Source organism: Staurois parvus, unplaced genomic scaffold (genome assembly GCF_062004578.1).
Source record: "Staurois parvus isolate SC_StPar_1 unplaced genomic scaffold, SC_StPar_1.0 ptg001146l, whole genome shotgun sequence".
NCBI lineage: Eukaryota > Metazoa > Chordata > Amphibia > Anura > Ranidae > Staurois > Staurois parvus.
In genome coordinates, this window is record NW_028318942.1 from 72,179 (window position 1) to 86,529 (window position 14,351).

At 37.8% G+C, this 14,351-nt stretch overlaps 1 protein-coding gene across 1 annotated transcript in view; it reads right to left on the minus strand.

The window, feature by feature from the left end:
• The window catches only part of LOC149439206 (uncharacterized), a 31,582-nt gene extending 23,580 nt beyond the window's left edge, over positions 1 to 8,002 (minus strand). The window contains exons 1-2 of the mRNA XM_089659311.1: positions 7,868 to 8,002; positions 3,171 to 3,506 (exon numbers count right to left, since the gene is read on the minus strand). Of these exons, the coding sequence (XP_089515437.1) occupies positions 3,171 to 3,506; positions 7,868 to 7,910 (379 nt within the window). The 5' untranslated portion in view covers positions 7,911 to 8,002. The remainder of the gene's footprint in view (positions 1 to 3,170; positions 3,507 to 7,867) is intronic.
• Between the last annotated feature and the right edge of the window lie 6,349 nt (positions 8,003 to 14,351).

The following is a 14,351-nucleotide window of genomic DNA, read 5'->3' on the forward strand; positions in this document are numbered from 1 at the left end:
CAAGTTTGGCGAATATTTTTTTGGCTAAATGGGAGGATAAGGTCATTTTTGGAAAGGAATGGGAAGGTCTTAAAACTTGGAGAAGATATATTGATGACATCTTACTAATCTGGGATGGTACGGAAGAGAATCTACAAATTTTTTTAGATTGCATCAAAAATAACGAATATGGGCTTGGATTTACTTGTAATATTGAGAGGGAATCGGCCATTTTTTTAGATTTGACTATTTTAAAATATAGAAACAGAATTTGTTTTAAAACCTTTTTTAAGGAAACAGATAGGAATGGTTTTATTCCTACTACCAGCTGTCATCACCCCCAATGGATTCGTGGAATCCCTATTGGACAATTCATAAGAATAATGAGGAATTGTTCAAGATTAGAGGACTATATTTCCCAATCTGAAGTGATAAAACAAAGATTTGTGATGAAAGGGTATAATCCAATGGAATTGGAAAAAACAAGATTCAAAATTAGCAAAAACTACATAGGGGAAATGAAGATGAAGACTAAAAATAAGACCAAAGAGGATAAAAATATAGCTGAGTATGCGTTTATTTCGAAATTCAATTGTCAGTATAAGGAGGTAGAAGCTATTTTTAAAAGATATTGGCCCATTCTGAAAAAAGATTATATATTAGGAAATGTGTTACCAACTCGACCCCAGTTTATTTATAGGAAAAGTGACAACCTGAGAAGTATGCTAGTGAAGGGGGTTATTTCACCCCCTAAAAAAACAAGGATGTTTGATTTACAGGGGTTTTACCCTTGCAAAAAATGTAGGATTTGTAGGGTAACTGGTATTAAGGATAAGAAAATCACAAGTTGTAAATCCGTATATACAGGGGAAAATTTTGATATAAAAAAATCTATTACATGTGACACTAAGTATGTTACATATGTGTTAGAATGCCCTTGCCCATTACAATATGTAGGTAGAACCAAAAGAAACCTAGCTATCAGATTAAAGGAACATGTGGCCAATATAATGAAAGGCAAAAAGGACCATAGTGTTTCACAACATTTCAAAGAATATCATAACTCTGACCCTAGGGGTATTAAGTTTTGTGGTATAGACATGGTGGATGCTCATTGGAGGGGTAGCAATAGGGTAAAAAGTATTTCACAGAATGAGACCTATTGGATTTATAAACGGAATACTTTGAGACCTTATGGTTTAAATATAGAATTAGATTTGAACTGTTTCATTTCAGATTTTTAATCAGATTTTACTGGAAATATTATAGATAAGTTCTAATCTAATGTTATTTACCTTATAGGAGAATTATATTAATCCTATTTCTATTAAGGGAAGTGTATATGGAATTATGAAATTTATATTTGGACAGATGGAGGTAATGTAATATGATTTTAAAATGTGAGAGAATAATCGCTTGGAGTAATGAATTGATGTATATTTTAACTGTTTTTATGAATTTTAATTTTTAATTTTAGTGATAAGATTTTATGTAATGTATCTTAAGTCAATGTGATGGTGTTTAAAAAAAAGAGAAATAAATGATAGGTGTTTGACTATAGTAATAGGGAACGTGATTGATAATAAAGAGCAGAGGGGTCAGATATATTTAGATATGTATATGTTTGTGATAGGAAGATAATATATTTATATATCAATATGCTATGAACGAGATTGGGGGGTTTTGTAATTTTAAGGGTATTTTAATAATATTAGAGGTATTTTAGATTATGACCAGTAGAGGGAGTAGTGGGATCTTTTCTGTTATACTATATAGGGATATTGATATGTATTTATAGATGGAGAGAGGTATATACTATTTAGATGCAGAGAAGTATATACTATATAGATACTAGTGACTATATAGATATAGGAGATTGAGTAGATGTATTATTATGTATATGTTATGTATGATATTTTTGGTGTATTGTTATCTGATGATATGGGATATTGTATGCGATATTCTATTCAGTGGAGGAGTATTTGTATGTACTCTAGAGATAGGGCACACATGGAGGTGGATAATCTGTGATGAACTGTTCCCTATGTTTTATTTGATTCGGTGAGAGTGGGATGGCAGGCAGATTAGTATGGGCGGCTGTTTTCCAGCTTCCAAGATGGCGATTTGTGGCGCTAGTCATGGAGGAAGGGTAGTATATAAGGGGCCGATGCGCAGACGTCTGTATCCTTTGAAAAAGTCACCGGAAGTGACGAAACGCGTCAGGAACACGTGACGTCAGACGCATTAACATTGACAGGAAGTGCGATCGCGGCCATCTTGGAAGTGGGAACATGTGGCCAGTGTTCCCTAGCTTGTCTGCTTGTACACCTTGATGAGGAGAAGCGTTGTTCCCTAGCTTGTCTGCTTGTACACCTTGATGAGGAGAAGCTGTTTTACTCTTACTGCAATGTAAGTTGTTGAATAAAGTCTGTCATTTATTTGAATCTACCATATGTAACTTGGATTTTCTTATGAGGAGAATGGAAGATATAAGACTTTATTGGACCTAATATTGGATGGATTTCTACAGCTAAGGAGATCTATATCTAGCCCTGTCTGTGGTTATAGAGGGTAATTATCCATCTTACACAAGGAGTTGGAGATCACGGTTTTGGTTGGGGATGTGTGTTTGATCACTTATTGCAAGTGTGGTGTCACGAAGTTGCAGTGTCATAAGTGTCACAGACTCACATAGTGGATGTGATTTGTATTTGCTTCACTGGTCATATATTTGGTGACACGGATATCTATATTAATAATATATGCTGATATTCACATAGAGAGTTATATATATATATATATATATATATATATATATATTTTTTTTTTTTCTTTTGTCTGCTTGAGTGTTTTCACAAGTAGTGCATGGTGCACTGTTAAGGGCACGTGTGTTTTGATTTCTAAAAAGGTATGACACTATGTTAAGTTTTTTCTTTTTGAGGTATATGGGCATCAGAATGTACGGGTGTTGAGAAAAAGGATTTTTTTTCGTGGAAAAGAAGAATAAAAGAGACTTTATTGAACATTTGTTTATTGAATATTTGTTTATAAAAGTGGGGTGTGTTTTGAGACTTTGGACTTTTAAGAAAAGTTTTTTATTATTATCTTTAACCTTCAAGGGTGGAGGTAGACTACTTTTCTGGGTTTTATTTGGTGTGCTTTGTTTTTGAGAAATATATATGATCTCTTACCTGTAACAACTAATGTGTTGGCCGCATAAAAGGTCTGGTCCAGTCCAGGCTCGGAGCAGTAATATACTCCAGAATCAGATCTGTCCACATTTTTTATATCCACAGCAAGAACTTTATCTGTGCAGTTTGATACAATTCTTTCTGATGATGGTGATGATGATGATGAGCATGTGCTTCGTGCTACATCCTGTAACCCTCCATCTTCCTTTTCCTTATACCACTGCCAGTGAGAAAAACTACTGTCTGAAGTCTTATTACAAGTGATGGTGACTCTCTCTCCAGCTTTCACAAATTGGACATGAGGAAATTTTTGCGCAAATTCACTTGTGTGTACACCTGGAAGATGAAAGTATTCCATTTATTCATTGTAACATTCCATGTGATCAACAAGCAATTATACAATTAGTCGCTAATAGTTATACAGATAAAAAGTCATAATTCTAATCTACAGACTCAATACCTAAATTTAATTCTTAACATAGGCCCATCTTTATATTTAACCTTTAAACCCTAAATGTGCTCTTTAACCACTTCCCGTCCAGCCCATGTATATAAATGGCCAGACGGGAGCAGTGCAGGAGCATGTTGCCATTCATAAATGGTGCCCGCATTTTCAGCTTGTGCGCACTCCCTGGGAGCACGCGTCACCGCGATCCAGTGCCTGCTGTGTCCGGAGGACAATACCGATCATTGTACGGGACCTCTGTGTGAGGTCCTGATCATGTGATCACTGATTAGCCAATCAGTGATCACATGAATAGTAGTAAGCAAGATGTCACTTCTGACATCATTGCTTATTACGTGTGAAATCTGTGAATGATCACAGAGATCACATGGTACAAGGCTATTCACAACAGCCTTGCACCATGTGACAAGCTGTGACCAATCACAGCTCTCACAGTATTTCTCAATGGCTGCAAGAATGCAGGCAGAGAGAAGGAGAAATGTTTGCTTTTACAGCTTTAATGGGTGTAAAAGAAATCAGTGTAAAAAAAAAAAAAAATCTTCATCACCCCCCACAAGTAGTACAGTGTCACTATGGTGACACTGTGCTGCTAGGGTGACAGTATGTAAAAAAAAAACAGAAACATAAATAATAATAGAAAAATAAAATGAAAATGTATAAAACATTATTTGAAAAATTATAATTTGTTGTTAGAAACTAATTTGGGTTATTTTTTTTTACTAAAAAGATAGCTGAATACATTTTGGTCAAGGTTTATGAAGAAAGATTATTTATTTGCAAAATTTTATAAGAAAAACACTTTTTTTCAAAATGTTTGGAATTTTAATTTATATAGCAAAAAAAAAAAAATCCCAGTGGTAAATAAATACCACCAAAATAAAGTTTTATCTGTCTCAAAAAAATGCTAAAAAATTAATATGGGTACAGTGTTGCATGACCGCGCAATTGTCATTCAAAGTGTAACAGCGCTGAAAGCTGAAAATTGGCCTGGGCAGGAAGGGGGTAAAAGTGTCCGGACTTGAAGTGGTTAACATAACCTAACCCAATAATACTAAACTCTAAATATAAACATTTTTCACTGAGTAAAGAAATACAAAGAAATATCACTATTAGAACTTTACTAATATTTTAGCCGACAGAAGTAAATGAATGATGTATAAAAATCTCATTGTATGTACAAAAAAAGAAAATGGTTCACCACATCTTTTGCTAGGTGCTGAATTCCCATTTAAAAAGGGACTTTATATGTGCCAAAACAATGGAAGACACAAACAGATCAACAGTTTATGAAACCATATATCTTTTTTTAATGCATTTGGTTAAAAGAGAGCCATCTCTCATTAAAAGCATATAGCAAAGTCCTGCCGTTGTGTCATACAATTCCCATAGGTCATAGCAATATACAAAAAGTGTGTAACATTGAAGCGTTTCACAATACTTCCTCAGGATCCATGCTTGAAATGAACAACTAGAAATGAACAAAAATACAAAGTTGATGGGAAGAAGGAAAAAAAAGAAAAAAAAACACCAACTCCCCAATAAATCCCAGGACCTCATATCCCAATCCCATCCCCACCCCCTCCCCCCAACCAAGCCTCAGAGGGAGAAGCTTGGTTGGGGGGAGGAGGTGGGAATGGGCTTGGGATATGTGGTCCTGGGATTTGCTGTGGGGGTTTTTTTTGTCTTCCCAGGTCATCTTTGGTCATTTCTAATGTAATTTATGTAATTTGTATATTTATGTTTGTATTTCATCTCATTTCAGTTAATTTTCAGTTGTTCATCTCAACCCGAGAAAGCAAATATTGTGAAATATTGTGAAATGTATGTTACACACTTGTTGTCTATTGTATGACACAACTGGAGGTCTTTGTTATACAGTATGTTTTTAATGAGAGATGGCTCTCTTTTAACCAGATGAATTAATAAATATATGATTTTATAAACTTTTGGTCTCTCCCATTATTTTGGCACATATAAAGTTCCTTTTTAAATAGGAAACCAGCACCTAGTAATAGATGTGGTGACCCATTTTCTTTTTTTGTACTTATGATTAGTCTTTCGGGTGCCACAATGTGGAGTTGTGTTTCAAGTTCTGCTCACACATCACTTGAATGGGTAGAAAATAACAATCTTTTCATGACACTTTCTTGTAGAACAGATTTGAGGAACCCTCCAGCCGACCACCTGGGCTATCAGAGAGAACCTACCTACTGTACTTGTGACAGAGGTTTTACTCCAAGGGAAACGAAAGTAGTAATTTATATTTTTATAAAATTTTATAAACTCTGCTGTAGAATTTTTCATAGAGTCTCATAGACTGTACTGTGTGGCCACCTGGTATCATTATTGGAGAGCTTCTCAAAGGAAGCTCCTGGTATTGTGATAGTTGCATTGCCTGTTATTTGTTCTGTGCTTATTGCAAACCCCTATTACCATCTTCTATGTATTCTTCTTGAGTTTAGCCTGCATTCATTCAGAAAACTTCAAATTGCACATTGCTGCTTGTGTGATCATTTGGTCGATACATCTACATTACATACTGTATATATTTGTTAACATAAGGATGACTGTGATCGCAATACATACTTTTTTAGGCAATGGAGAACACTAGTGTTATAAAAAGTAAAAGATTTATTTAAAAGATTTGAAAGTATACTTGCTTGCCTTTTCAAATTTGATTAGCTATTGTGAAATCGCTTAGAAAAAGTCAAGTACCCAGCAGGGGCGGACTGACAAATTATGGGGCCCTGGGCAATAGGGGATCATGGGGCCCTTGTGTCCTTGCCCAAACTCAAAAAAGCCTATGAAAAAGGTACAAGGGGCATCTCATGGGGCCCCCTACTGACCCCGGGCCCTTGGGCAGTGCCCGAGTTTCCAAATGGTCAGTCCGTCCCTGGTACCCAGTGTATTATTCAGACACTCTTGGGCTGATTACTAAAGGATTTGAGAATATTCACAAACAATGTGGGAAGATTTCTTTTTCTCCAACCATGTGAACAGAACTTGCCTATTGACACATGATTGGATAATTGAAGCGAATCTTCACACATTTTGTTGTGGGAACATCTTCAGATGTTTTAACCCATTCGCGCCTAAAGGTAAATTAATACCTAAGCACAATTTTGCAACTTTGACATGTGTTATTAAAACCGTACATATCATCACAACTACTTTGTGCAACCAGATGGATTATATCTTATTTTTTCAGGACAAATTGGGCTTTCATTTGACGGTAAATGGTAATGGATATCTCCTAATTTTTATTTTTTTTGTTATTGTCAAAGAAAAACTGGCCCCACAAAAAACACTTTTTAAAAAAAATGTATCTGTATATTTCTTGCTACTACCATAACCATAACCAAAGAAGAACCCAAAATAAATTCTGTTCCTGACGATTGCAGTGATACCACATTTGTGTGTGTCAGTTGTTCTTTGTACCCGTAGTACAGCCCAGAAGCAATAGTGTGCATTTTGCTTTTTTTTTTTTTTAATCCTGCCTAAATCACACTGACATTGATACTAATTTAAAAAAAAAAAATCATAAAAATACTGATCCTGACCTTTGACACTTACCTTGACCTTTGATCTTGAACCGAAAACTAACCCTGGCAATGGTCTAGATCAAACCTTGATCAAGAGTTTCATTTATTATTATTATTATTATTATTGGTTTTTTTTATTTTTTTTTTACACATTGTTGTTTTTTTTCTCTCTGAAAGAGAGGCTATCCCAGCAGTCAGGTGACTCGGAATTGGGAGTTCCAGGTCCCGATCGCTGCTACTGGACCTGGGACTCTCGATGAGGAGTGCTCTCAACACAAAGACAGTTATGCAAATATGGAAAAAAGCCCAGTCCAGTGGAGCCACATATTTGCGTATGCTTGGCGGGAAGGGGTAAATAAATCAGTCTCATGATGATTTGCTAAAGGAGAAATGAACACTTGCATAAGGTATTTAATCATTTTCACGACTGGGTTATTAAATATGAACACAGCTACCATTTATAGTGAATATTCTCAGCCCCTTTAATCAACCCCTGCAAAAGATAGCAAAAAAAGAAAATATAAAATAAAAACTATAAGCATCACCCAATGGAAAGTCTGCAACACAAATAAAGCCACAAACATAACTTTTTCTTTTGTACAAATAGCATTTGCTAAAAGAATATCATACAATCTGTCCATTTTAAAATTCTCACTGGACACTGTTGAATGAAGAAATTAGTTACTTACCATGCAGATAAATATAAAACACTATCAACGTTTTAGCTGTCATGTTTCTTCTGTTGGTCACCAGTAGCAGTTAAGACGACTTGTGAGGTGTGTGTTTAACTTCCTGCCCTTCTCACGTATATATTCTGTGTATTGAACATCCTGTCCTTTACTGGTCACAAAGGGGTTGATTCACAAGTTCTGCAGCTCAGAAAACATAAAATGGATAGTCGCCTGATATATAAACTTACTTTTTAAGTGGCCTTATTGTGGGAAATTCTCTTCAACAACCAACAAACGGGGATGTGCTGAACCCACGCGTCAAACCCGCCATCGTCTGAAACATAACTTTTGTAAAGTGTCTAAAAAAACACATAAAGTAGAAAGTACTATAGGAAAGTCAAACGTTACTAGGTGTATGACCTTAGTGTAGCACCCTCCTAGATAGATTGCTAGGATGTTAGGTAAATTTAATTCTTTTATGGGTCCTCTGTAATCATTGGAGCAACTTTTGAATGCTTTGGGCTGTTCTGGATCTCACAGGCTGCAAATTTACCATGTGCTTTGTTTGACACATCATTACACTTTGCACTGCCGATGAAGACTTTTGAGGCAAAACATGTTGGGTTTAGGGATTTTTATGTTATTTTTCATTTTCTATTTTGATTTTAACTTTAAATAAGCACTACTTTCTGATTGAGTTTAGCTTGGCAGAAGGCTTAAGGGAGATACTTGTGTACTGGCAGAGGCAGAGATAGCATTGCTACAAGGCTGGAATGGATACTGTGGCATGTCAGGCTTTAGGCAGGCAATCAAGCACCTCAGTAGCCACAGTAACCTTTAGCATTAATCCAAGCCTGTAGGTAGAGAGGATTGGTCATTATATTGACTTTCCCTTGTACACTCCTTCATTTCAGACAATTGTATTTTGTAACAGCGGTATATCACAAACCTGCTGGTTGGTGACCTGCTACATTTTTTAGATCTCATTTTGGATGGAGGTACTTTCCAATATAACCCCCAGTATTATGGAGTTTTTCCCCTGCACCACACATATGCTTTCCTACAAGTAAGGATACCTGGCATTTTTTTACTTCCTTATACTTTCTACTTTCAACATCATGTGTTTTTTAGACACTTTATAAAAGGTATGTTTTAGGCCATGGTGGGTTCGATGCATGAGTTCTTCGCATTCCCATTTGTTGGTTGTTGAAGCTTGGAAAACATACACAAATGCCCAACTGGGTTTAAGCCTCTGAATCAGCTGTTATCAACCTGCGTTTCACGACAAGAAAGCTAGGGGTACTTAAACTTTTTTAGATAATGTTGGAAAAAGACCATTAGTGTGGGGAGTCAGGGACTTTTCCTTTACAAAAAAAGTTTAAAAAATTTGTTCTAATATAATATTAAATTATACAATGAAATACAATAATACAATTAAAAACAGCTTCAACTCTTCTGGGAAGGCTGTCCACAAGGTTTAGGAGGGTGTCTATTGGAATGTTTGACCATTCTTCCAGAAGCGCATTTGCGAGGTCAGACATGTCGAATGAGAAGGCCTGGCTCACAGTCTCTGCTCTAATTCATCCCAAAGGTGTTCTATCAGGTTGAGGTCAGGACTCTGTGCTGGCCAGTCAAGTTCCTCCACCCCAAACTCTCACATCCATGTCTTTATGGACCTTGCTTTGTGCACTGGTGCGCAGTAATGTTGGAACAGGAAGGAACCATCCCCAAACTTTTCCCACAAAGTTGGGAGCATGAAATTTTCCAAAATGACTTGGTATGCTGACACCTTAAGACTTCCCTTCACTGGAACTAAGGGGCCAAGCCCACCCCCACACATAATCCCCCCCCTCCACCAAACGTTACACTTGGCACAATGCAGTTAGGTAAGTACTGTTCTGGCAATCGCCAAACCCAGACACATCCATCAGATTGCCAGAGAAGCGTGATTTGTCACTTTAGAAAACACATCTCCACTGCTCTAGAGTCCAGGGGCGGCGTGCTTTACACCACTGCCTCCAATGTTTTGCATTGCACTTAGTGATGTAAGGCTTGGATGCAGCTGCTCGGCCATGGAAACCCATTCCATGAAGCCCTCTATGCACTGTTGTTGTGATAAACTGAAGGCCACATGAAGTTTGGAGGTAATTAGCTATTGACTCTGAAGACAGTTGGCGACTTCTGTGCACTGTGCACTTCCGCATGTGCTAAGCCCGCTCTCTCATTTTATGTGGCCTACCACTTGGTGGCTGAGTTTCTGTTGTTCCCAGTTGCTTGTTATAATACCACTAACAATTGACTGTGGAATATTTAGTAGCATGGAAATTTCATGGATTGTACAGGTGCAACCTATCACGATACCACGCTTGAATTCACTGAGCTCCTGAGAGCGACCCATTTTTTCAGGAATGTTTGTAGAAGTAGTCTGCATGCCTAGGTGCTTGATTTTATACACCTGTGGCCATGGAGGTGATTGGAACACCTGAATCCAATGATTTGGAGGGGAGTCCTAATACTTTTTGCAATATAGTGTGTGTGTAATTTATATATACACTGCTCAAAAAAAGTAAAAGAACACTTTGAAAACACATCAGATTTCAATGGGGAGAAATATCATGCTGGATATCAATACTGATATGGACTGTGTTAGGAACATAAGGATGCCCTATCATTTGAAGAAGATTAAATTTTAAAACAGAGGACTGAATTCAAAGAAACCCGAAAATCAAAGTGAAAAAATTATGCAGCAGGCTCCATTTTTCTGAAATTTCATTGCAGCAACTCAAAATGGTACTTAGTAGTTTGTATGGCCCCCACGTGCTTGTATGTATGCCTGACAATGTCAAGGCATGCTCCTAATGAGACGACGGATGGTGTCCTGAGGTATTTCCTCCCACATCTGGACCAGGGCATCACTGAGCTCCTGGACAGTTTGAGGTGCAACCTGGCAGAGACTGATGGACCAAAACATGATATCCCAAAGGTGTTCTATTGGATTTAGGTCAGGTGGGGCATTGTCGTGCACCAGGAGGAACCCAGGACCCACTGCACCAAAGTAGGGTCTGACAATGGGTTCAAGGATTACATTCCGATACCTAATGGCAGTCAGGATGCCATTGTCTATCCTGTAGAGGTCTGTGTGTCCCTCCATAGATATGCCTCCCCAGACCATCACTGACCCACCACCAAAATGGTCATGCTGAACGATGTTACAGGCAGCATAACATTCTCCACGGCTTCTCCAGACCCTTTTACGTCTGTCATGTGCTCAGTGTGCACCTGCTCTTATCTGTAAAAAGCACAGGGCGCCAGTGACAGACCTGCCAATTCTGGTGTTCAATGGCAAATGCCAATCGAGCTCTATGGTGCTGGGCAGTGAGCACAGCTAGAGGACGTTGGACCCTCAGGCCACCCTCATGAAGTCTGTTTCTGATTGTTTGGTCAGAGACATTCACACGAGTGGCCTGCTGGAGGTCATTTTGTAGGGCTCTGGCAGTGCTCATCCTGTTCCTCCATGCACAAAGGAACAGATACTGGTCCTGCTGAGGGGTTAAGGATCTTCTTTGGCCCTGTCTAGCTCTCCTAGAGTAACTGCCTGTCTCCTGGAATTTCCATCATGCTTTTGAGACTGTGCTGGGAGATACAGCAAATCTTCAGGCAATGACACATATTGATGTACCATCCTGGAGGAGTTGGACTGTTTGTGCAACCTCTGTAGGGTTCAGGAAACACCTCATTCTACCAGCAGTGACACTGACCCTAGCCAAATGCAAAGCTAGTGAAAAACAGTCAGAAAAGATGAGTAGGGAAAAAAAACGTCAGTGGCCTCCACCTGTAAAACCATTCCTGTTTTGGGGTTGTCTCATTGTTGTCCATCTAGTGCACCTGTTGCTAATTTCATTAGCACCAAAGCAGCTGAAGCTGATTAACAACCCCCTCTGCTACTTAACTGAACAGATCAATATCCCAGGAGTTTAATTGCCTTGATGCTATACTCTGATTAAAAAGCATTCTTTTAATTTTTTTGAGCAGCGTATACACATACAGTGCTCAGCATAAATGTGTACACCCCTTTTGAAAAGTAAGATTTGAATCAATACCTCAATGAACACAAGCACAATTTCCAAAATCTTGACAAAATTGAGTTTTACAGAACATTTGTTTAACTCATTACATGAAAGTAAGGATAGTAATTTAACTTAGGTTGCAAAATCTTCAGTTTTACTCAAATTAGTTGATGCAAAAATGAATACACCCTACAACAAAAACTACTACATCTAGTATTTTATGAGACCTCCATGATTTGTAAGGACAGCACCAAGTCTTCTAGGCATGGAATGAACAAGTTGGCGACATATTGCAACATCTTTTTCCATTCTTCAAGAACGACCTCATTTAGAGCCTGGATGCTGGATGGAGAGTGATGCTCAACGTGTCTCTACAGAATTCCCCATAGGTGTTTGATTGGGTTCGGATTATTAGACATACTTGGTCACAGAATCACTTTCACCCAGTTCTTCAGAAATGCAATTAGAAATGCCTTAGATGTGTGTTTTGGATCATTGTCATGTTGGAAAAGTGCACGACGACCAAGGACCAATGATGGTAGCATCTTCTCTTTCAATATAGAGCAGTACATCTGTGAATTCATGATACCATCAATGAAATGCAGCTCCCTGACAGCATCAGCACTCCTCATGCAATCCCACAGAGGGACACTGCCACAGCTATGTTTCACAGTAGGCACCATGCATTTTTCTTTGTACTTGTCACCTTTGCGACGCCATACAGTTTTGAAACCGTCCGTTCCAAAAAACATTTATTGGTTTCATCAATCCACAGTACAGAGTCCCAGTAGTCATCTTCTTTTCCAACATGGGCTCTGGCAAATGCTAGTTAGGCATTTTTGTGCATGGTCTTCAGGAGAGGATTCCTTCGTGGACGACACCCATGCATGTCATTCCTCTGCAGTGTATGCCGCATTGTGTCATGAGAAACAATCACCCCAGTTTGGCTTTCTACTTCAACTGCAGTAAACTTGAGTGGCTATTTTCTTCAGCCCTTCTCATCAGAAGATGCTCCTGTCGAGGTGTTAATTTCTGTGGACAGCCTGGATGTCTCTGTGAGATGGTTACAGTTCCATCGTTGTTAAATGTTTGTATCACTTTTGCTACAGTAATCTGACTGAAAAGTAAAGCTTTTTTGATCCTGTAGACTTCGCCTTTCTTGTGTAAAGTAATTATTTTGTTTCTCAGGCCTTGTGACATTTCTCTTCCATGTGGTGCCATTGCTGACAGCATGAAATGGGAAGGGAATTTCTTTAAGTAATGCCCTTTTATAATCAACTGTCTGCTGGACACGTGTGTAATGAATAATTAGACTCACCTGTAGCTGAATTCTTGTTAATTAGGATTTTGTTGTCTAAATTTCAGCTTTGCTCCTAAGACTTTCATTGTGGATGTATTTGTTTTTGCAAAATCATCTTGAATGAATTTGTTAGGAAAAATACTTTTTTTGTGTAAAAATGAGCAAATCTTGTTTGCAATCAATGGTCCACATTTGTGAGAGTATTTTGTAGTATAGAGTTCCATAGAAAATGTTCATTCTGAAAGGAAAATAAAGGTTTTCTGACAAATCTATTGGGGTGCACTCATTTATGCTGAGCACTGTATATATAAAATGAAAAAAAAAACTATACATTATCTTCAACCACATGCTATATCAGAACGTGCTCATCCATTTGCAATAACTTAAATAAGTCAAATAAGAAACATACTTTAATACAGAAAAGCAAATGGAGACTGTGATATGTTCAGCCTCTGTGGTCTGTGGTTAATAGAATGGAACAATTCATTGCATCATGTCCAGTAATAAACTACTTCTTTACACCAAGCCAAATGCTATTTGGCTTCTGTCATCTCAGTAACAGGAAACTAAATGATACTCTCACTTTCTACCAGTGTTAGACCACTTGTGTAGCTGATAAATAAGTAAAATGAAACCGAACTGTAGTTAAAATGAAACAATTGCTGTCTATTTGAGTTGTATATTCATTAAATCATCATTAAAGAGATTCGGCCAAAGTGACAGGTTTATTTGAAAATTCAGTCCCTCCACCACTGATAGTTATCTTTTCTGCAATCCCTTGCCTCCCCCTTCCTCTACAGTTGTGACCAAAATTATTCAACCCCCAATGCTGTAAAGGGGTTTAGGGACTATAGTGTACATTTGGAATTGTATTCAGAATCAAATCCTACAAGGACGTTGTAACTACCCAAATGCAACTAAAATGACATCAATTGTTTATGTAATACAGTAGTAAATGGTTCTTATGTGGTTTCTTCATTGCCACAATTATTCAACCCCTTAAAGACTACCACTCTGAAGAACAGAGGTTCATACAGGTGCTTTCCATCAGGTATTGAAAACACCTGTGGATGTCACCGAGCAGCAATCAAGCATAATAAGCACCAATTAGGCAGCTTTAAAATGACTGTGATAC